This window comes from Pyrus communis, chromosome 9 (assembly GCF_041283825.1).
Source record: "Pyrus communis isolate YQ-2024b chromosome 9, ASM4128382v1, whole genome shotgun sequence".
Classification (NCBI taxonomy): domain Eukaryota; kingdom Viridiplantae; phylum Streptophyta; class Magnoliopsida; order Rosales; family Rosaceae; genus Pyrus; species Pyrus communis.
The window spans coordinates 4,988,722-5,014,597 of NC_142573.1; the positions used below are offsets into that span (position 1 = coordinate 4,988,722).

The window sequence follows — 25,876 nt, forward strand, 5'->3', positions numbered from 1 at the left end:
GAATAAGCACATTTATCAACGTGTCAATAATAAATTAATTATCAACTTTCATATATTTTAGTTTTCAATATTTTTTTTACAAATTTAATTTTTCTAACATTACTTGTATTATAATATTTAAAAAATCTGTTCTAAATTAAATTCGAAAGTTCTTCAAATCAACAAAAATTAAAAGCTCATGACGAAGTCAACTTAAAACTTACAAAGCCAACTTAGCCATTTTACATGTTATTGTATTGGCAAATCTACGAATACGACAAATTAGGGATGGCTCAATTTTTTTAGTGTCCTCTGCAATCAATCTCGGTGGGGGTGGGGGGGGGGGGGTTGCGTTGGTGAAGGCTGGCAAGAGACTGCACCACCACCAAACTAGGGATGGCTCAATTTTTTTAGTGTCCTCTGCAATCAATCTCAGTGGGGGGGGGGGGGGGGGCTGCATTGGTGAAGGCTGGCAAGAGACAGCACCACCACCAACGCGTCACTCTCAAGAACCACCTTCTAATCTCACCATTCTTTTTTTTTTTTTTTTTTTTGGAATTTTAACGAAAAATTCATGGTATTGTTCATTTGAACGAAAAGTCCATGGTACTGTTCATTTTATCGAAAAATCATATTTTTACATTAAAAAATCAATCCTAATACTATTCACTTTACCTCTTATTTTGTTCTTATCATTAAAACTCAAAGTTTTCAAACCCTTTTTAATATATTTTTTTTCTCCTTTGTAAATATCTCACAATTTATTCTTATATACTTAAATTAGAGATTCCGCCATTTCCAACTTCTAAAATTATGGACCCGAAAAGTGCAAGTATTCTCTCTCTTTTAGCAAGAAAGTGCAGGCAATTTATCACTAGTACATCTCATAATTGCATCATTTTATTTTATGCCAGTAAAATAAATAATATATCATCGCATGTCCCCTAACACAATAAAAGAAATAAAATAGTCCAATCCTTCTACACTTTTCATATCATATTAAATTTATGTTTATGATGTCGACAAAAACGTATCATTTTTGTTTAGAATGTGAAGAAATTGACAAGAAAATATGGATTTTAGGCCTAGGAGACCAAGACTCAGAAGGCGAACCATACCTACTCCAATTGAATTAATTTGTAATTATTTTATTAATACTGTTTTTGTTCCATAGCTGCGGAACATTAACTAGTTAATTTCACTTATTAATAATATTATTTCCTATCACAGTCAAAGTCATTGCTGCAAGGCAAACTAAGGTTCGAGGAGAAGAAGCAAATCTTGGCATTTGGGAAACCGCGTGAACGTAACAACACCACCACTGTCGCAAAATAATAGGTAAAATACAACGACGTAGAATGTCTGTAACTCCCCTTCCCGCTTTAATATACAGAAGCAATTAGCTTTGAGTATATATTATTTAAAAAAAAAAAAAAAAAAAAAAATTTGTTAGCAATTACTCAACAGTATGAACAAGTAGATAGATATCCAGCACGACAGCGTTGATGTGGAGTGAGTTGATCTTGAGATTGAAAATGAGAGTGGGTCCCTTCCAGTTTGACGAGTAGCTTGATGGCATTGTGTTTTGCAGGTGATAAGTCTGACAGTGATGTGTATGAACATGTAGAAGATCATATGCATCCGAATTTTATGCAGATAACACCACGAAAGATTAAGACACTTGTTTAATCCTAAGTTTAGAAGACAAAGTTTTGGGGTGTGATGTGTCGTTTTGGCAACATGTTTCACGCTTTCTATGCGTCCTTTTTGAATAATAATATAAAATAAAATAAAAAAGTCACTTTTATCTTATTTTCTTCGGTTACCTTGTTCAATTTCAAATCTAGAATTAGCTTAACGAAAATTAATAAAAAAAAAGTTTGAAAACTTTGAGTTTTAACGATAATGACAAAATAAAGGGTAAAGTGAATAGTACCAACATTGACTTTTTAGTGTAAAAATATGATTTTTCGTTAAAATGAACAGTACTGCGAACTTTTCGTTAAAACTCTCATTAGCTTAATTAACCTAATGGATGGCTCGGAATGATGATTTGATATCAGCGATATTTAATTTTCACTTTGTTAAAGAGAAAATCTTGATTACTGAGTTACCAAGTGAACTTAGAACTCAGCATAGTATGAAAGTAGTTGAAATTATGATGGAAGCTAGCTAAACCAAAGCTTTATAGTTGTTATTTGTTCAGAAAGTTGTTGGTGATATCACATTAAGCACGACTTGAGTCTTTAAGTTGGGCACAACTCCATCCAATATATACGTAACAAATCAACTCATCTCATCTTGAAGAAAATATCGAGTTCAAATCATATAGACAGTCATTGTGCGATGCATAATGAATCATATAAGCACCTCAATGGGTTGTCGCATCTCTCTTCTAAGGATTGAGATGCTAAATTCAAAGTAAAATTTTGAAGAATTGCTACCATTGCTCTGGCTGAAGTAAAAATGAAGGTCTGTTCCACCTCCGAAGTCATTAAGTCAACGAGAAAGTGAACTTTAACGAAAAGTTTTTGGTACTGTTCACTTTAATGAAAAATCGTATTTTTACACTAAAAAATTAATTCTGATACTATTCATTTTACCATTTATTTTATCCTTATTGTTAAAATTTTAAAATTTTAAACCATTTTCATTATTATTTTTTTTTATAATAATTACTGAATTTCTCTGCAATATTGTTGTGACATGTTGTGGTTACAGAAGAAGAAAATGACACCAGGGATGCGTTTGTAAGTCTGCAACTGCAAGGTAGTGGTGCCACGTTTATCTGTAGAACATTCTCGCAATGTCACTGTATTTATCCATGATTCCATGTGCCTTGGATTTATTTTCCAATGATATTTAACTACTCAAAAATTAGTTAGAACTTCTATTTAAAATTTATCAAAATTGTTCGTTGTCAATTTATAGAACTATGTATTTATAATCAGAACTGTTCATATTATAAATCACCATATAAATATCGTTTCTGTAAAAAATCAATTAAAACTAAGATCATTTAGTCATCAAACTATTTAAAAACAAATGAACGGTATTGATAAAAACATTATGAACCGTCTCTATATTTGTTATAGATGATTTTTACAATGTGATTTTCATAGTATGAACAATTCTGATCGTAAGCACAAAGTGTTGCGATTAAAACACTAAGAATTTTGAGTATGAGTTCCTACTTATCTTTGAGTAGTCAAGTATTGTTTCTTATTTTTAGGCACCTCGTTGAAAAGTGATCCCTTCCTTCTGATTCATCAAATCAGGGAATCTGTGCCATTGAAATTTGATCCAAAAGCTATAAATATGAACCTACTTTAAAAATTATAATAACTTCAGCTATTGGATCAATTTTTAATGACACGGGTTTCTTGATTTTATGAATTAGGAGGAAGGGATCTCCACCTCCTCCATCGCTAAACAGTATCAGAAGCAAGCAACCTGCTTCAAAGGGGACCCATCTGCAACATGTTTTTTCTGCATATTTATTTGACGTGGTCTTCCACCTATATATATATCACGATGATATTCTGGAAAAGAAAACAAATCCTTGTTGCCCCCACTTCATGAATCTACCGTCTGCTAGCTAACAAGAACAAAATAAAGTGTTGCCTGTAACAAGAACGAGCTACTTCCAACATTGTTTAAGGAAGTTAATTAAGGGATCCTAGATGATGATTAATTTCTGAAAACTATATATATATATATATATATATATATATATATATATATATATATATATATTACAAAATATATTATTAGAAGATGGATGACACAGACTTACAAGTTAACCGTGTTGCTAAAAGTTGATAAGAGAGTACGTTTTTACTCAATTATTTTCGTAGGAAGAGGTTGCATTAATTTTATATGGGTAATGCCAAGGAAATCAATTTTTTTTTTTAGAATAATGCTAGGGAGATTAAATTAGTAGACTAAATTTGAAAATTAAATAATGTGTCACTAATAACAAAAAAAAAACATATTAATCAACACTAAGTAATAATCTAATCATCAATTTCCATATCATTTAGTTTACAAAATTTAGTTTGCAAATTTAGTTTCCCTAGCATTACCCAAATTTTTAACCCAAATTTGCAAGTCAAATAATGTGGTTATAGATAATTGGATTATTAATTAAATATCAATTAACATGCTTATTTTTTATTGATGATATATCATTTGATTGCAATTTGATTTAAAAATTTTGTTCTTCGTAATATTATTCATTTTCTATACCAAATGAGTTTTACTGTTTTCAGGACTCTTGGAATTAAATAGAAACCATCATTGGAATTGATGTAACAACAGATCTGCCCAACCCTTGCGGATGGCAATTTTAAGATTTTTGACTGAGCATCTTCAATGAAAATAGTTAAATTCATTTGATCCTGGCATGACGATTTGAAGTTAGATGTTAAATTAGGAAAACTAATAAAAAAAATTTGAAAGTTTTGAGTTTTAACGATAAAGATAAAATAAAAGATAAAATGAATAATATCAAGATTGACATTTTAGTATAAAAATATAATTTTTTGTTAAAATAAACAGTACCGGAAGTTTTTCGTTAAATTTTTTTTTATAAAAAATGAGTCAAATTATTATTTTTATATACAGTGGGACCTACAGTAAAAAAATTGTGGAAATTGGTTTGGGTACGGTATGTGATTGATAGATCCGTAAGAGACAAACATTTATTAAATAAATCAAATTAATGAATTTGATATTATTAGGCTATTTTTTTTTTTTAATTTAACGGCTTTAGTACCGTTTACTTTTGACAAAAATAACATTTTTAATCTAAAAAGTTAATTTCTGATACTATTCACTTATAACACATTTTTGTTATTTTGACTAAAACTCAAAATTTTCAAGTCATTTTCATTAATTTTCCTTTTAAAAAAACGCTAGGAACGTTAAGCGTCAATTCAACTTCATTTAAAACTCATCGATCGGAAGAAATTTATTATCTTTTTATCCTATTTGGCACTTTTGATATTTTTTTGGATGTGAGCTAAAATATTTGATTTAGCAGCCCATCGTGATGCTTCTATCCTAAACCCATTAATTGACAATAAATTCTACTTAAGTTCTCTTTCAAATTGTCGCATTATACATGCCCAACGCTCTGCAAATGTCGTGGCATATAGATCGACCAAGTTGGCTTTGTTCTTTGATCTTGAATCTTTTTGGTTTATTTAACCTCTGGATCTTATCTGTGAGGTTCTTTTGGAAGATTGCAATGCTTGATTATCAATAAAATACTATTGTTTCATCTCGAAAAAGTGTTTGATATAGTGATATTTCTCTTCAACTTATCACAAGTTATATCCCACATTCAAATATGTTGGAAAATATTAAAGTTAGTAATTTGGTTTATTTTTATGCTAGGGTTGTTTGGTATTTATGCATTCTATCACATGAATTATATATGGTTGTCAAATGCTAATTATATTACATACATGTAAGTATTATAGTCAAACTCATGATTTTGATTGCTTTCGAATTATTTATCAGGGTTTACTATTGCTTTCTTGTTTGTTATCAATTAGGTCTTTATACATTCACCCTCTAATTATTTTCTGAAAATATGTAGTCCTTCGATTATGTAGCCGTCTTAGCAATTTGTAGTCTTTTTTCTTTATTTTGTAGTCTTCTTTCTGTATTTTAGCCAATGAAATAAGAATATGAATTTGTATGTTTGTTCTTCATTTTCCGTCCTTTCAAAAATTTCAACTACATTCTCCAGTCTTCCTTTCAAGAAAGAATAAATTTAATTTGTTTCTCTTTATTTTTGGTGCTGAACTGTTGGAATTGTTGGATTTCATGCCAAAGAAAAAAATTCTCAAAAGATTAGTAAATTCAACCAGATTCTGTATTATAAAGGCATATAACTTGTGTTAACTGGCTGAAATAGCAGTCTGATTAATTTGTACATAAATCTGATCTAAGTAAGCATCAACTAGAAGCCTTTAACAGATTCTGTGATCAGTTTAAATCAAAACCCGGATTCTTTTCCCACCTAGCTAGCTTGCATGCAACATATAACCAGACTGCAAACACGTACAATGGAGGACAAAGCTTTATAATTATTATGATATTATATACGGCTCTCCATTTTTCATAGGGTTTTTATCACAAGATGTACTTTCCTCACTTGCTCCTGCCAACCCAGTCACATGATCAGCTTCTCGGAGTTTCGGATTGTTGAAGAGAAAGGGATTTTTCTGTAATTTTCGTAAGAAAGTTACAGGAGATAATTGGGTGGGGATACTGTACGGAGGTGGTGGTCGTGGGCTGGTGGGAAGGTGGGAAGGTGGGGAAATTGGAGGGATTGAGGAGACAGTGGTGGATGTGGTTTTTATTTTGTTTATTTTTCTTTTCTCTTCCTGTTTTGTTTTTATGGATTTTAGATTTTTAAATAATTTTAAAAATCATTATCTTTCGTATATTTATTTTTGGTCAATGTCTTTTGTATAATTCACTAGGCATTATATTATTAAACTTGTGGACTTTATATCTGTATCATATCAAGACTTAAATAAAATAATTAAATTAAGAGAAATTCTTATATATTTTATAATATTAACACAATAATTAACATTAAATTATAAAATAACAAATAATTCATAAACAATCTCACTTTAAGAAAATTTCTTTAACATTTATCTTAAATTAATGTATAGTAATAATATTTAAAGATAATGTCGATCTTTATTGAAGTCGATGCACTGAACAAAAAGAGAGGTCAATTTCAAGAATCTATTGTAATAGAAGTCTTTCCCGTATATATTGCATCAATCATTCAATCTGATAACTTTCTGACTCTAATTGAACGTCAAACTGAGGTGCATTTGATTTGATTTTCATAGGCCATTAGCGGAGCACTTTGAAAGGGAATTGTACCATGAATATAGAAACAAAATAGTTAGCAAAAGTGGTCAGTGCCAAAACGTCATAAGATTTCTGGTTCGTTCGAACTTAAAAAATTATATATACTCAGGAAAGAGAAAAAAATATAAAAGGGCAGCAAGCTTGAGAGGTGGGGAAGAAATAAGAAAGAAAAAAAAATTAAAAGAGAAGTACCAAAAGTTTTTGTCTATTTAATTTATTTTAGGTGGTTATCGGAGATTGTTTAGGTGGTTAGTTTTTTTCTTTTTCAACTCATTGCATTTAAAGTTTAAATTCTCATCTTCTCATTATTTAAATAAATTTAGTATAAATTATATGTTTGTTACAAAAATTTATTTTTCATACTTCATAGAATTAAAAAACTTTTTAGTGTAATATAATATATATTAGGTCAGTCATCAGCAAGTAGACTGTCTCTTTATGGCCCTGCATTAAAGTTGAATGGTTAGGTCATCTCCAACCAATCCGGTCAGAGGATTATAGGGTTAAAAATAGCTTAAAATGATACGAAAATCGCCTTCAACCGAGAACTAGGTCAAAGAGCTCATGGGCCCCACAAGACCAAAAACACCAAATTAGTCCAACCAGCTGGCCCAAATGAGCCAACCCAAAGTTTGAATAGCAACAGCTACTTGGCGTTGATAGCTAACATCATGCTAACGCTAGGTTACTGTTGTATTTGAATTTTTTTTTAGACAAAATTTTAAAAATAAAAAATTCTAATTTTTTTCCTATAAATACCTAAGTCATTCATACATCATTTCTCGCATATTTTTCACAATTTCATATTATCTTACTTCATTTTATTTCAATTCTTCACATTCTATATTAATTCAATTAAAATAAGGTAGTTTAATTTAAGTAACCATGTTTAATTCAATTAAAATAATAAATTATGTTTGGCCTATGATCCTTTGGCCCCATCGGTTAGAGATGATTTTTTGTCACAAGGCTATGTTTGGCCTATGACCCTTTAGCCCCCTCAGTTGAAGATGGTAAGAAATATAGCTTGACACTGTTCATTAAAATATTAATTTCTTGGATGGCTATAGGGCTAAGGCCATCTCCAATTGAGGGCTGGCCAGAGGGCTTGTTTTAACCCTCTGGCCCTCCAAGAAATTAATATTTTAATGAACAGTACGTGGCCATATTTGCTTCCATCTCCAACCGAGGAGCAAAGGGCTATATTGCTCGTTTTATCCCTGTCACAAAAATCCATTTCCAACCAAGGGCCAAACATAATTTATTATTTATATTTAATGTTGTTTCATGTTACTTAATTTAATTTAATGTTGTATAATGGCTTAGGAAGTTATAGGAAACAAATAAAATTAAAAAAAAAAACAATTTAAAAAAAATTTGTAAAAAAAAAAAAAAAGTAAAAAATAACGGCTAGCTAACGTCAACTAGCCGTTATATTCAAAATTTTCCATATTTGTGTCGGTTATAACTGACACTACTTCTGTCAGATAGCCATTTATTTCAAAAAATTTCGGCTATTTGTGTCGGTTATAATCGACACCATTTCCCTTATTTCTGTCGGTTATAACCGACAGCAAAACCGACACTTTTCAAAAATTTCTAGCCAGCCCAGGATTGGCTGCATGTGGCCAACCCTTGGGCTCTTTCAGATTCCATGGGGTCCACGAGCCCTCTGCCCTAACCCTCGGTTGGAGATGATTTTTGGACTATTTTCGGCCTTCTGGATCCTTCGGTTTGAGGTGGCCTTAAGTAGTAGCCGGAGGATCCTTGTAAGGATTCTAGGGATCCTCCAATTATATCCGTTTATCGTACATTGTGTGGTAAAAAATTATTGTAAATTTTTATTATTTAATATTAAATATAAACAATACCTGACAAAAACTGATGCACGATGAATATATGTGATTGAAGGATACCCGAAATCCTCATAAAAAGGATCCAACGAGGATCCTCGCTCAAGTGGTAGTAAGCTAGCTGCTAGTTGGGGGTTGGGAAAACAAATGCTCCTTCAATCCTCCAAATTGTGAAGTGTATGTGTAACTGCTCCTTGTTGGGTGTTTTGGTATAGTTGACTCCTTTTTATATATATATTTCTGTTTGAGTTATATTCTATACATGAAGCAAAAGGTTTCTACCTTCTAAAAACAAATTTTCAATTAACTCATTACTTTGGTCTCTGATATTTAAAATCAATATAACTGGTTTTTTAGATTGTTCACCCCAATCATTCTGGTCATTCTGTGATAAGTCTTTGTTAAATTCAGGATGTTTTTGTCAAATCAATCCCTTCCTTCGAACTGGTGATTTCTTCAATTTACTGAAGATTTTTCACATAATGACCAAAACGATTAATGGTGTACAATCCAAAGAGCATTTCTATTGAGTTTAAATCTCATTGACCAAAGTGAGAAGTTATGGCAATCTCATAGACCATTTTGGCTAAAAACAATGTAAAAGAAATTCAATATACAATTACTTCATTTGGAAATGACAAATACCTAAGGGCCTGTTTGATATCCTATTTGAAAATTTTAATCATTTCTCAAAATAGTTCTTAAGAACATTTCTTGAAAACAATTTTCTTTAAGACTAAAAAACTTGATTGGTTTGCGATTTAAAAATTTTGATATCTTACAACCTAAACCAGACAAAGAGATTTAAAAAGATGGGTCGCATGAGAGGGAGAAAGAGGAGAGAGAAGGGAAGAAAGTAAGAGATGATTGAAGAAAAGAGAAATAAGAGAGGGGATCAGACGAGATAGAGAGGAAGAGGGGTGAGAGAAAGAACCAAGATAATGAAGCTAGCGGATTGGATGAGAGACAAAAAAAGTAAAAATAAAAAAGAGGAGAGAGAGAGATAGATTTGTAGTGAGAGGGGAAGAGTAAGAGAAAAGAAATGAGTGAGTTTTAAAAACTCTAAAAACTCACTTTTTATGTTTTTAGAGAATATATTATATTTTTGAGTTAGTTTTGAGTTTAGTTTTTGAAAATAGTTATACCAAACAAGTTTTTAAGGCCTAAAACTTGAAAATTGTTTTTTAGTTAAAAAAGTTGGATTCAAATAGAGTACCAAACAGGTCCTAAGATTTTATGATCATAAAAAAATTCTCTATAGTTAAGAAGAAAATAATTGATACCTAAAAAATCCTGTCGTGACACTGAAGAGGCTCGGTGTGTTTAAGTACACGGTGACTAAATTTTGTTACTAGTAGTCACTTGCTACTAAAGTTTAACGGTATTGTTTCCTATTTGTAAGTGGGAGTTCAAATCGCCCACTTCTTTTGTGTAAAGAAATAAAGTTTGACAATCACATTTCATGCTAGTACGTATAAATATTTTGGTTATTTATTTCGACTAAATTTTTTAGGGAGAAAAAGTGAGCGGCTATTATTTCAACTAAAATGAACAAATATGTAACTGTATATAAAAAAAAAAATCTAAATTGAACAAATATAGAATTGCATGGGCAACAAAAACGAGAAGTGCAGACTTTACGTACGCATAGACAACACATGGTTGATAGTGCAGCAATATTAAGCAATTGTCAAAACCTTAGGACAATAATGTCAGAGTCAAGTGGCGATTGCACTGATCCACTAACAAAATTACAAAAAAAGTTAACAATGAAATAATAGGATCTATGTTGAGGCCCTATTTTATCGACTCATGTGGTAAAGAGTTGTGAATCGTAACACGGTGATGAAGTCTCCACCATCTTTTGGTATGCTACTTTCGCACGCAAGAGACCAAGATTCAGAAAATTACAGATTCGTATTCAAGCTGTGACAAGCTTTCCGGGTTCTCTATCTAGATTAGAAATCAAGTATTATGCAAACTTTGGATTTTGATTTTTGGAAAGATTTTGACGGGGATATCTGGCAAATGAGGTTGGGGTAACGAGAGAGAGAGAGAGAGAGAGAGAGAGAGAGGATTCAATAGCTTGAGTTTCTTGTACATTCATGGCAATGGCGTGGGAAGTAATTTTGCTAGGATTCTATAGCAAATCTCAGTATTTGGGACTGAGGTGGGAGGCATAGGAAAGGCCGGAAAGGGTAGGGGTGGGTGGCGTGGGTGATAAGGGCGGGGAACATTTTTTTTTACCGATTCATTTAAAAGTAGTATCTCGTCACAGAGATCACAAAAAAAAAAAAAAAAAAAAAAGTGTAGCTTTTATATTTTGTTGTTATTTTGTTCTTTTCAAGTTGTAGTATCGCTCTTGAAGAATATTATAAGCATGACTAACTTTTTCAATAGCCGTCAAATTTTCACAAATTATCTTATTAGTCCCCGCAATTGAAGGGGATTATGAAGTCTGAATATTCCTGGGGAAGAAGATGAAAAAATGAAATTTAATTGGAGATTTTTGTGCCTTAATTGACTCCAACTCTAATTAATTCACACGTCCATCTCAGAAAATAAAATTAAAATGGGCAAACAAAAATTGGATGATGGGTTTTTAACTAAATAATTTAGATGATAGCTTAAGATAGAGGGACGTAGATGGGTTGGTGATGATACCTAATGGGCTTGGATGGATGGAGTTATTACCCGAGTGTCCCCCCTTAAGCCCCATTGAATTTATGTCTTTCTAAGTACATGTTTGGTATTGAGCTGCTTTTATAAAACGTGAGTATAAAAAAAAAGAAGCTCAAAAAAATGTTTGGTAAACACTTAAAAACAGCTTATTTTCACATTTTTGGGTGAAAAAAGCTGAAAACGTGAAACAACAAAAATGAGTTTATTCTCACAGCACAGCAGAAACGGTTTTTTTTCAAACAATACCAAACCAGCCCTAATAGTAAGCGTATGAGTTTTGCTCTCCTGTCGTCGTGCGCATGAAAGGAATAAATGTCAACGGTTCTCTTTTGTGTTTTCATGCGTAGGAGGGTAGGAAAGCTAGACTCATATAGACTTTTCACTCATTTACTCGTAAAAACACATGTATGGGGATAATTCTGGGGCCTATAAATGCCATCAAGCACCCCCTCAATTCCCCTTTACAAAGGTTGAAGTACTTGCTAGCTGGCTGCCAGTCCAAATTGTTGTCGAAGTTTTTGGTACCTAAAGATCAAAAGGGAGTATATTCGCTAAACAACACCAAGGGATGTCGTGCTAATTTGGTGCCTACAGGATATTAGGTTTAACAGTGTCTAAGTGCAACAAGCATACTTTTAAAATTGCAAGATTTCTAGCAGCTAAACTATTCCATGCTGAATCTTTGAACTGTATAAGAACCCAAATTCAGATGATGTTAAAGTTCTGGTCAACTTGTAAACGAGTTGGATCGCTAACGGGTTACTCATTAAGAATTGAACAACATGGATCTTGTCCATAATTTGGTTTTCCTATACACCATCAGCTTGTTCCTAGCGTGAGGTTAAAGGTAGCGATGGTGTCAACCTAATCTATTAAGGCCACACAACTCTTTAATTCAGTTTCATACACATTATAATTAGTCAAGGGCTAAACTCATACTTCCAATATCACTTGCATAAGATTTATCATAATTCTCAAGGAAAAATTCGCACAGAATATTTGCCAGAAAAGTGGATTTTTGGATTATCTTGGCATTGTTTGACTTTAAAAAAGAGTTCCTCGTGGCCGGTTAGACTATTGAATAAAATTGGACCCTGTTAATTATGAAATAGTTAACAGTTGCCAACCATGCATGCTGATAATTAGATAAGATTATATGTTAATGTGCATGGTCGTAGGATTTGATTTTGGAATATATATATATATACAGACTAGAAGGTAAGCAAATTGTTAACAAGGAGAGACCACCAAACTAATTGCTTCACTTAATTTGACTAATCAACATTCTCTTATAATTAAGAGAAATGTCAGCAAATTGCTTGTGATTTAGGACAACATCCCGTGCCAGCAAGCAATTTTTGCCTTCTTCACTCTCTTTAAGTGCATTTGTTAAAGAAATACATGCCCCTTGAGTAAAACTACCGCTCTTTGCCTGTTTATTAAGGCCCAAATAATTGTAGCCACCTGATTATCTGCAAAGTTCATACTATTCATGTATAGTATATTAGCCGCCCATATGCAAATAGGACTATTTTGATAGTTTTCTGCACAGCCACCCCAAAGTTGCCTTTAATTTTTCTTTTTCTTTTACAAACGATATACATTAGTAGATTAAATTGTTAGTTGTTAACGAGAAGAGAGATCAGTGGGGATTAAATCCACACTAGAGTGCACAGACATTATTACTTTTTACCACTACGGTAAAGCGAAGATTTTTAATAGAATGAAAGCATTTTCATTAAGAAAAAGGGTCCTTGTGCTTACATTGTCGAACAAAAAATAAGGAAAAAGGTACCAGTTAAATGCATTTTCGGCCCTTGTATATTAGCAAGTAGAGGCCTCCTATATATAAAAAGGTCGTGTATGGACAATTACTAAGCCCAAAATGAAAAATACTGAATTTATTAGGGCAAAGACATACCAGGCCAGATTTTGGAACTAATATACAAAAGCCTTTCGAAAATAGTTTTGTCGCTGTGGAGCTTGAAACTTCAATATATTTTGGATTTAGAATTTTCGGATATTGGAGCTGGATTCCATTTTTATACAGATTTTTGTTCTGCAGTAAGTACTCAATCTGTTGCAGGAACATCAAATAAATGGAGATCGGATGTACGTGCAACCTTCTTCATTGAAACTTCACCATATATCATCTATGGTACAAAGATAGCAATGAATTTTAGCTAAGAAAGTTACATAACAATTAGCAAACAATAACATATCATGTGTCGATGCTTTAGTAAAACACAACAATTTCTCCGTGTTCATTTTGTAGTTAATAGTAATAGGCTTTTCAGAACATAAACTTATATACCTACTTACACAGCACCACTGTTAATGAGGATAAAGCATGTTGTAGAGGTGTTATACATCAAAGAGGATTTTCATGATAGTAAAAACCCTACCAATAATCTCACTCTGTAACCTCACGTAACAAATAAAATGTAAACAATTAAACAGTACAAAATACTAATTATAGTAATAATACAAAAAGAAACACAAATTAAAATTTGCTCCTCTCTCATCTCTCCATGAATACTGATCAGTTACCAGTACATCTCTTAACAAATTTATCTGCCCCTTAACAAAGCCTTCTCTGCAGTTTCCACCTCTTCTAAAATCCTCGCCTTTCTCTTCGCCGGAAGCGGAGCTGTCGGTCCAAAACTAACATAATGCCCTGAAACGGCATTGATTGCCGAGTAAATGTCTCTAAAAGAAACCCTACTGAGCAGAGTCTTCTCCCTCCTGTACTTGGCCACCCATGAGTTTGATGTTTCTCTCAGCTCCGCCACGGCAGAAGCCACATTGGGGTCGTTTCTATCCATGTTAATGGTCGTTCTGACCTTGTTGATAATCTCCTCCGTTTCTTTTACGTACTCCTCGTCCGAAGCGGCAAATGCTGCTGGTGTGAGCGGGAAGAGCCATGCTGGCGAGGACAGAGTTGCTACTGCTGCTGCCGCTACGAAGGATAAGAATTGGCGGCGTCGAGGTTGTGGGATTGTGGTTGTGGTGGTGGTAGTGGATTTGGTGGACTTGATTGGAGGAAGAGATTTGAGTTTAGAGGTAGGAGTTAGGAGTGTTGGTGAGGCCATGGTTGGGAGTGGAGGAAGAGAGGATTGGGGAGGAGAGAGAGAGTGTTTGTAGGAGTAAGCAGTTATTGGATTTGTGCCACGTGTGCTTATCATCTTATCTTATTTTTTGGTCTTTTGGATGAGAGGTGACCCAATGAGGCATTGTATATAGATCTGCTTGGGGTGTATGTGTTGTTAATTAGTTTCACGCTACATAAAGTTGTGAGGCCTTGACTGTTCTAAAACAACAAAATTAGAGGGTAGAAAGTTGTGCAAGTAACACTAGACTTGGAGTATGGTGGCCAACTTGAACTAAGCAATAGGGTGTAACAATATTTTGGGAGATTTCAAGCTCGACTTATATGGATCTATAATACTATATATAACTAACTTACTGTATGATTTATAGGAATAAAATACTATTATTTCAAAAGAAAAACTTTGTATGTTGTATGATAGATAAAAAGAAGTCAACCCATGAAGTATGATATAATAGAAAAAAACTTACATACACCTAGAATACCATTGTCAGGTTGATAATATCTGAAATCAAGCATGCATTGTCATTTATCATTTTAATTTTCTTTATTTGTTGCTTAAGCCATAAATAAAATTAAGTTTTGTTATAGGGCTAATCTATCCTTATTTACACAAAGTCGTACAACTCCAGCTCACCAACTTCGAATCTCAATTTGTGATCCTATTCCAGGACTCAGACAATCTCAACTCGTTCGAGAGCTCAGACAGGTTTATCCCCAGAAGTGTGTCTACCACACAGACCACCACACTCGGGCATATCTCGCCTTCTTAAAGGCCAACACACGTGTCACCTGAAACGCTGACGTCGCAGCTGCAATCGTGCGAAACATAACAGGACACAACTAAGGCCATCAATAAAGACTTACAGTCATTGTCAATCCCAACTTACCAATCTACCCCGGCTCCAACTCAAAATATATGATTGAGGTTGTTCTTTCCTCATTGCCTATAAATAGAACCAGAGGCCTTTAAGCTCAGGACCTTTGTCAAATTCAATTTGTATGATTATACCCAACCTAGAGGAATTCTTCAATCAACCTAACTTATTTTCAACACAACCCCAATTGTTCTTCAGCAAACGTCTAATTCTTCAACTACAATCTCAAAAGCCTACATTCGAAGCAAACATTGCTTACGATCCCTGTGATCTAAAACTTTTACAGCTTTGCCATCTCGTGAAATAATTCGGTTGACATGCAATTCTAACCACCCTAATTTTCTCTCCAAGGCACATGTTTTGTACCAAGTCCAATATGATACCAGTGAGCTTAGTGGGCTATTCTAGCATTATCTCACCCTTCATGGCGTGAATCCTACTGGAGTTTTATTGGTTTCTTTATATTTTCAGTTTATTTACATTTCAAGTCATGTAGCTTGGCCCATCGGCCTAGATTGTACTTTTGTAAACGTTGTAATCTCAACTTCATCATGAAATGATTATATTCATTTGTTTCTCACTTTAGTTTCCATTTCTCTTTTATTTACATTTTTGGAAAAAACACACAAATTTACATTGAATTTTAAGTCGGCGTTTGCTTGAGGCACATAAAAGAACATAACTGGACCAACGTCCTATTCAGTGCACAATAATTTGGTTAAGAAGTCAATTTACCCACAACTTTCACAGACATTGCCTGTTTGCAACTTCTAAAAGTGGCACGCTTATCTCTCTTTCTCTCGAGCCATCTGTAGTGTCAAGACTGAAAGCAACATTCGGGTTAAATACGTATTGAACCCAGCTCAAACTCTGTTTGAGTTTTGACACCAAAATTTATAATGTGTAATCAACTTCAAATATCAAAGGGAAGTGTTATTGACACTTCAAAAATCTCATTCTACACTCCTCATAAGTGTATTTTTCATTCCTAATATAGAAAATTTGAAGTGTAGAATGAGAGTTTTGAAGTGCTAATAACAATTCTCATATCAAATTCCAATTACAAAGAATTTCTCTCTTGGAAGGAAACATCCCCCAAATCCCTCAGTCTATAAATATATTGAGCCCAAATAATTCAGGCAATAAAAACATTGGGTTATAGATTTTGGACTCTGACCAAATGTTCAAATCTAAATGGTCTTGTTTGGGCTGGTGTTCTGTCAAACTCATCCCCTAAGTCCCTCAGTCCCAGACTCCTAAGTGGAGTCTACAAAATGCATTCTGCCGAAGAAATTTCAATAGCCACTTTCATTGCCTTTACACAAGTGGAGTCTGCATAATGCATTCTGTTTCTAAAGCCTAACAAAAAGGTAATTACATCTCTTGTTTTGTCCCCCAAATTCTTCATTTCAGTCTTTAGTGCTTGCCAAATTTTACTTTTGAACTTTATTTACCAAGACCATGTTGCTCAACCTCGGTTTTAGTTGAGATTTTATTCTTTACTTTGTACGTATGAACCCCACCCAGTCCCTATCTTTATATTATTTATAGTATAATTTGGATGCAAAAAGGTAATTGGGTACAAACTTCTTGCTTCATAAAGAAGCCAGGGTAAACATTTGTGTTCCCTTTTCATCATTTTACCTTGCACCCATACATCTAAAAATGAAATTGTCCTTAACTTTTTTGACTTGCAATGATTAGTTTGGTCCAGCGGCACACAATATTCACTTAACAAAGAATGTTTCGAATTTACTCTCACAAAACGATAATAATATATTTATAATGAGTACGATATGGTGCATTATGGTTTATTGTTGCTGAGTTAACAGCCTAATACAAAGTGAACTACAAGCCTTTTACATATAAAATGCATTTGAGCATCACTGCCAATAATAATTGGGAAGCCTTTCGTGGAAAAAATAAGCTAAAATACAAAATAAAATTGAAAAGGAATCCGAGGGCCATGTTATGAATGTATTGAACAATGGTAATTACTAATTAGAACACTAGATGAGAATTATGACACTTTGCATGATCATTCCATATGGTTATGAATCATGATCAGTAATCATGATCAAATAATCATTTGTAATTAAAGAATTAATTATATGTGGACTAAAATTCAATAGACAGGTAGAACACAACAAAGTTGAGATAATTGAGGGCCTACACTTTAAGAAAATTTGGTGTAAAGATAGAAAGCAGCAGTAAAGCCATGACTTTAAAAAGTTTGTGGAAAGGATATACATTGGTTCTTCTGAATTTTGATAGACTATGAATAAACAGGAACAAGAAAGTAAGAATTCAATTTCAATTTTGGTTTAGTGCTTGGATTTTTCAAATAAACAAATATATCAAAAAGCTAAAGGAACATAAAAAGTTAGAGCGTATCCATAACCGTTTGTCCACATATCCAAATTATGGAAAAAGTATTCTAGTTTTATTTATTAAAAAAAAAAAAGAATAAATTTTGGATATGTTGATATAAACTACATTGGTATGAAACTCGTCATTAAGAAGTGATGGTGTTAAAACTCAGACAAAATTTAACTGGGTTTAAAACGTATTTGTCTTGAGTGTTACTTCCGGTCTCAATGCAGTGAGATGGCTGGAAGAGAGAATATGTGTGCCACTATTGGAGGCTGCCAACATATAGTGTTTGTGTTTGAATGTTTGTGAAAGTTTTGCGTAAAATCAGACTTTTTAACCAAATGATTGTGTGCCAAATGAGATGCTAGTTCAGTTAAGTTCTTTTTTATGCCTCGAGCGGACTTAAAATTCAATTTGAAAATAAGTGTTTGCCTAAGTTAAAACTGAAAATGAGATAAAAGTGTAGACAAAAAACTAAATGTAATCATTTCATGATGGAATCGAGATTAGAACCATTTACAAAAGAGAATTGGGCAGATGAACCAGTCTACATGACTTAGAAAGTAAATAAATTGTAAAATATAAGAAAAGCAGTAAACTCTAACAATATCCAGGCCATGTAATTAAGGTAGAATTGTAACATCCCACATCGCCCAGGGAAGTGATCCTTAAATGTATATTCCCATCTCTACCTAGCACGAGGCCTTTTGGGAGCTCACTGGCTTCGGGTTCCATGGGAACTCCGAAGTTAAGCGAGTAGCGCACGAGAGCATTCCCATGATGGGTGACCCACTGGGAAGTTCTCGTGTGAGTTCCCAGAAACAAAACCGTGAGGGCGTGGTCGGGGCCCAAAGCAGACAATATCGTGCTACGATGGTGGAGCGGGCCCGAGAAGTGGTCCGCCCCGGACCGGGATGTGACAATTGGTATCAGAGCCTAACCCTGGCCGTCGTGTGCCGACGAGGACGTCAGACCCCTAAGGGGGGTGGATTGTAACATCCCATATCGCCCAGGGGAGTGATCCTTAAATGTATATTCCCATCTCTACCTAGCACAAGGCCTTTTGGGAGCTCACTGGCTTCGGGTTCCATGGGAACTCCGAAGTTAAGCGAGTAGCGCGCAAGAGCACTCCCATGATGGGTGACCCACTGGGAAGTTCTCATGTGAGTTCCCAGAAACAAAACCGTGAGGGCGTGGTCGGGGCCCAAAGCGGACAATATCGTGCTACGATGGTGGAGCGGGCCCGGGAAGTGGTCCGCTCCGGGCCGGGATGTGACAAGAATAATGCTAGAGGAATTCTTTTACCATGAGGGTGGACTGAAGGGAAAGCTTTGTCTCAAAGAAGTGATTAGTTTTGGTTGGAATGTTCATTAACCGAATCATACCATGAGGTTGCAATGCTATAAATGCTTTAGATCCCAATGATCCTAGGCAGTGTTTGCTTTGAAGAAAGCTTAGGGTTGTAGCTGAAGACCTGGAAAGTTGCTGAAGAGCAATTAGTTTGTGTTGAAAAGCAATTAGATTGATTGAAGAACCACTTAAGATTTGTAATCATAAAGATTAAGAAATGACGAAGATGCTTGGTTTGAAGGCCTTTGGTCCTATTTATAAGCCGTTGGGGAAGAGCAACCTCGATCATATAGCTGAGCTGGTGCAAGGGTAGATCAATCATTTGATGCTAACAATAATTGCAATTCTTGGTTGCTGGCCTTCATTTGGGAATCTGGCTCTAGCGTGTCTGGTGGCCTTCTGCTGGGAATCTGGGACCGGCGTGTCTCTTTAATGCATGTCTGGTGACTCGTTGTTGGCCTTGTTACGATCGTTGCACAATTGTTGCGCATGACACCAACATGTCTGGTGATGCGTCCCTCATTGTTTAAGGAGATGAGAGATTATCAGGATTGGTCGTCCACATGGTAGATGCGCTTTGGATGGGTAGAGTTCGAGCCCTTAAACAGTTGTGGAATAGTGAAAAACGGTTGCCCAAGCCTTAGGGGATTATCCTAAATTGGGCCTTAAAGTCGGTGGGGCGTTGTCGCATGACTTTTGTAAATATAAATAGATTGATTTCATAGCAGCCTTATTTTTTTTATAGTCTAAACAAGAAGAGTCAAAATTAAGACATCTTACTTATCACTCGACTAAATTGAGAAGCTTCAAAGGGATCTACCTAAACATAACACAAAATGAAAAATTTAAAAAAAAAAAAAAAAAATCTCAAAATTAGGATTTCTTATTTAAAATTTCGGATTTTGCTACAATAGATATAAGTTTGTAGGCTGTCCCTAAATTTTCATCTGCTTGATTTTAGTGTCATACTTGACCAATATTATCTTTTCCATACTTAATTTTTTATTCTACATGTTTGAGCCAATGTCGGCATTTGATGCATTATTTTGTAGGTCGATATCGAATCATATATTCTGCAAAATAGGTCATTATTTTGGAAGTCCGTTTTTTTTTTTTTACTTTTTAATCTTATAAAAATAAATGCAAACGCATGTTGGTTGGTCAATGCTTCGGGTTATAAATTATCAGAAATGAAAAAGCTAATTTTGGATTTGCAGACATGACCTTCATTTTCAGAAGAAAAAGAGGCCCATGTGAATGTAACGTGCTCTTCTCATACTTTCAAAGAAAAAAATATATATCTTGAATGATATTATTTTCTAAAATACGTGGAGGTATATTTTTCGAAAATATGTATACATATGTCAACAGTGACCATCTCACAAAATAATGTGTTATTTTTTAGACGAAATTGTGTATTGTTTTGGTAAAATGAAATACGATTATATATATGATTTTGTATGCATCTGTAATTTTAATACCACTGAATATTTGATATCCATTTGCAATTATTTTTGTAAAGAAATTATAAGGGAATGTAAAAGGCCTATTCCTTTTGAGCTGGGTTGCCTGCCCTTCATTATCATTTCCAGTTCCACATGATCTGGTTTAGTACTGTTCCAGCCTTGCTATTCACGATGAAGGGGAACACAATTTAATTGGGTCAGACTCACAAACCTCACCTTGCAACTTGCAGGCTAGATGTATACAACTACAAGATTTGTGGTTATAGATTAGGGTTTAAGTTTGAAACTGAATTGTAGGGTTGCAGTACTATCTCAAATGGATAACATGTGAACAAAGCACAAGGAGAACAAGAAGTTCTTAGGTCGTCTCCAACCGAGAGCTGGCTAGAGGGCTCGTTTTAGCCCTCTGGCCCTTCAAGATATTAATATTTTAATGAACAGTACAAGATTATATTTGCCTCCGTCTCTAACCGAGGGCCATAGGGCTCGTTTTAGCCTTGTTATAAAAAACCGTATCCAACCGAGGCCCAATGGGCCAAACATAATTTATTATTTAAATTTAAAAACTACAACAACTTAAATTCAAATCCAACAACAACTTAAATTTAAAAACGACGAATTAAATTTAAAAACTACAAATTAAATTTAAAGGAATGGTGAATGAAGGGTTTACGTATTTATAGGAAAAAAAATTAGAATTAAAAAGAATTAAAAAGAAAAAAAAAAGGCCCATAAAACCTATTAAAAAAAAATTCAAATGCAATCGCAAGCTAACGTCAGTTAGCTATTGCATTTGAATTTTAGCTTAAGGATTCTTGTCGGTTATAACTGACAGGAATAATGATTTTTCTGGCCAATCATGCAGCCAGAAATCCAGCCCTTTCAGATTCCGTGGGGCCCTCTTAGATTCTACTAGCCCTTTGGCCTAGCCCTCAGTTGGAGACGGTTTTCAGACTATTTTCGGGCCTCTGGCCCTCTGAACTATTCGGTTGAAGATGGTCTTAGGTAGTGCAACTATACACAGAGGGCCATTGGGTCTTATGGAAGAAATGCAAGAGCAATCATCATAGCGGGAGAGAGTTGTCTTATGCGACGTAGTGAACTTGCATGTCACAGAAGTATATTTATCTTATGTTTCTATGTTTTCTTCTTCTTATGAGACAAAAGAACACGTGATGAGAGATAAACAAACAAAGAGGGTATATTCGTGTTTTAGGATTTTTTTTTTTTTTTTTTTTTTTTTTCATATGTGACAACTCCAAAGAATTTTTACGAGTGAACAAGCTTTTTCTAGAGCCAATGCAGATGAACTTTTTCAAGTGACAACCGAATTTCTCTAATTCATGTTCATCCAAAACTCACTATTTACGACAATGATCAATGATGCTTTATGTTATATGTACCATCATTTTTCAAAAAAAAAATTATGCTCATCTTCCCTTCAACATCATATTGAGACAGCTGCATAAGGAGTTTAAGTAACAGACAAGTTTGGTTAAAGCCTAATCTTATGCCATGATTTGTGTTCTTAGAAGGAAATCTTAAATCCCCACGCTTTTAAAAGTTTTAAGTAGGGTTGCTTACTTGCTTTCATTTTTGCCAAAATTGTCATTGCCAACCGTAGCTTAGTTGTTAGCTTATCCCCATCTCCTTTTCTTTTTCCCTTCCCTCTCTTCATTTAAATCATCATACTTGTGATCGATCCATAATGGAACAAGTAGAATGTGTCTATGCGTCTAGAGTCAGATTCAACTTCATCATACAACTAGTTACAACATACGCCATTAGGCTCAACATTTAAATCACAACACTTTAAACTTGATATTTATATCAAAATAAAAGGACAAAGATCCCAGCCAGATCTCTGTCTTTTTATTTTGATATAAATAAAATGACACAGATCCGGATTCTTGAAATTTGATCTAACGGTTACAATCAATAGCCCATTCTAAAAGTGATAATAATTGTAGCTGTTGTATCAAATTTTAAAGGTCCAAATATTCAGATCTTAGAATTTGGTAGGAGAGATCCGGAGATCTCTATCCAAAATAAAATATATAGGAAGAGAAAGAGGAAGGGAAAAAGGAAAATGAGGCGGACAAGAAAGCTAGCACGGACGGGGAGGTGAGTGTGTGTGTAGGGTTTATAGTTGATGGGGAGAACCGAAGGACAGAGTGAGGGAGGGAGGGAGGAAAGTTGGGCAAGTTGGCAAATTTTGTTTACGTCGTCGTTACTTTGAGGGTGGGACATTCGGCCACGGCACGTGTCCCGAGTTTGTGTCAGTTTGGTGGGTGCCTTTCTGTCTTTTCAACTTCGAACAGTAACACCAGTTCCAGGTTCACACTCTTTCAGTCTTCACTCCGTAATAATGGACTGGATTCTCTTCTTCTTATATCTCTCCCTTTTTTTTTTTTTTTACCATTCAAAAAGAAATTTAATAACTTAGAGTTGTATCACATATTTAATGAGTTCTATTTTTCAAAATTTTTTAGTTGAAATAGTCATTAATATTGATGTAATGTTTTATTTTGATCTCTAAGATCAATTCCAATGGTGGGCTAAAAGCCAAATTACATTACAAAATTTTCCCCCAAACCCACTCCAACCCAAGGGGAAAATTGGGGCTAAATGCTAAATGCTAAACCAATGCCAAATTCTCCCCAAAATTTAGGCCAAAAATCAGAGTGGACTCTACCCAATATTTATCGGAATTTAAATTTTTTTAGATTAAAATGTTTATAAAATTAATTTACGATAGTCTACATATTTATTTATTTTTTAAACTTAATTTAACAAAAAAAAAAAACCTAAGTTCATTCTTTAATAATCCCGGGCTAAAATTTTAGGCTAGAACGGTTGGAGCAGAAAAGTTGTTTCTGGGCTAAAAGCTAAATTTTCCGAGCTAAAATATTTGGCTTTTATCCCAACCATTGGAGATGGTCTAACAATAAAAATCGATAGAAATGATGTTTGAGTTTGTTCACTGTAGATCATTTTGATCATTCCATAAAAAAAACTATTAGTATTCTTGTTAAATTGTTATGTGAACAATCACTGGACCCATCTTTTTAAGCATATTTTTACCAAACCAACTTATCCACTTAACGAGGATATTGATAGGTTTTTTTTTATGGAATGATCCATAATTTACGGTAGACAAACTTCAGATCACTTATATCAAAATTCATTATTAGGGATCAAAATAATGAATTATGCCAATTCATAGACTATTATAGTTAATTTTTTTTTTTCTATATGGTTTTTGTTCGAAAATCTTTCATCTTCTCCACCATTATTCACATCGGAAAAGGATCCTTGTCGAATCATTTTCCTGAGGATTCTGAGAATCCCGTAATTGTGTCAATTCATCGTACATCGTTCAGTCAGAAATCATTTAAAATTTAAAATTTAAAATTAAATATAAATAGTACTTAACAAAAATTGACTACACGATGTATGATGAACAAACACGATCACGAAATTCTCAAGATTTCCAAGAAAAGGATCCATCGAGAATCCATTTCCATTCACATTACTGCTTTCCCTCCTCCTCTTCCACACGTTACTCATGGTACATTTGATGGGATTTGGATCTTCTCCTGAGCTTCCTGAACAAATCACACAGGTCGTTGGATTTTAATCTAATGAATATAATTATTATAATTTTTAGAGATGCTCTTTATTTATAACCGTTGAATCAAAATCTAACAGTCCGTGTGATTTGTTCAGAAGGCTCAGGAGGTTGAGCTCAGCAGAGGATTCATTCTGATGGAAAATTTTGATCGTAGTTTGTGGATTCAATTGGATTTGACCAAAAGCATTAAAAGCAATAAAATAAGGATCATTAAATATGAAGCACAATTTTAAGTCATTTGATTTTTTCTTTTTCTTTCTAACTGTTTAAATTAAAAACAAGGGATGAGAAGAAGAGAAGCGAGAGACAAAAGAATCATCCTCCCATAAAAATAACATGTAAAAATAAATGTATTTTTGTGATATTTTTCATGTTTTTTACCGTTAGTAAACATGCTTATGAACTGGATGAAAACGATTAACCAATAACCAGGTCCAAGTTTTGAAAACAATGCAATATAACATAACATTTGAGACAAATAAGAGCACAAAGTTAACTAACAAAAGATAAAACATTTGATTTAATCACCAAAATATACTTACTGCTAATACAAATTTATTCTACAAATTGACATAACACAACAAATAAGAAAAACACCCTTAAAATAACTTGCATGTAGCGAGACTACATAACACAATAAACTCATGCAGAGTTTCTGGAATTCTTACAAAGAAGGCAAAAATGGGCTAACCAAAACAAAAACCACAGACAAAGAGCACCACTTGTTGTGATTAAGAGCTGCCACCAGGGTCGACCACGAAATAGACAATGTAGCTAAATAAAGCACACCACAATGGCGCATTCGAACCAATTGCCCCAAAAAACTTAAAAGTTCAGGATTGTCATCGACTCAAAGCCAAAGTATCAAGGGTACGGGAGATTTCTCTTTTTCCTTTAATCGGGATTTTTTTTTCCTCTAGGTTTGAATGTATTCTAATCATGATTATGATGATTACAAAATTTTAATATTTTGACTATAACTTTCAATCAAAATATAATTGAAGGGATACTAAGTTAAGAAAAATAAGTCATATAAATCAGGTTCAATGATACATTATAACATTGTAGTTTTCATCATTTACATTTTGATTAAAATTTTAACTTATTTTGATTTCTTACAACTTACAAGCATTCTTTTTGTTGAAGACTTATTACAAGCATAAAAATTGGAATTTCATTTTTCCTTTTGAAGTAACAAATTGTGCATCATAAAAAGAGATTTTCATTATTTCAAATTTTTAGCCACCAACTCCAATGGTGGACTAAAAGTCAAATTACCCTTCAAAATTTTCCCCCAAACCTATTCCAACCCAAAGGAAAATTTTGGGCTAAATGCTAAATGTTAAACCAATGCCAAATTCCCCCCAAAATTTAGCCCAGAAATCGGAGTGGACTCCATCCAATATTTATTGAAATTTAAATTTTTTTAGATTAAAATGTTCATAAAATTAATTTACGATAGTCTAAATATTTATTTTAAAAAAATTTAATTTAACAAAAAAAATAGCCTAAATTTATTCTTTAATAATTCCGGATTAAAATTTTAGACTAGAACGGTTAAAGTAAAAAAACTGTTTCTAAACTAAAAGCTAAATTTTTCAGACTAAAAAATTTGACTTTTAACCTAACTATTGAAGATGGCTTTAGGT

General features: G+C 33.7%; 1 protein-coding gene across 1 annotated transcript; it reads right to left on the bottom strand.

The window, feature by feature from the left end:
• Nucleotides 1–13,751: 13,751 nt before the first annotated feature.
• On the bottom strand, nt 13,752–14,617 carry LOC137739619 (photosystem II repair protein PSB27-H1, chloroplastic). The gene has a single exon (XM_068479251.2). The coding sequence runs from the start codon at nt 14,600–14,602 to the stop codon at nt 13,988–13,990; it is 615 nt and encodes a 204-aa protein (XP_068335352.2). The 5' UTR covers nt 14,603–14,617; the 3' UTR covers nt 13,752–13,987.
• Nucleotides 14,618–25,876: the final 11,259 nt, after the last annotated feature.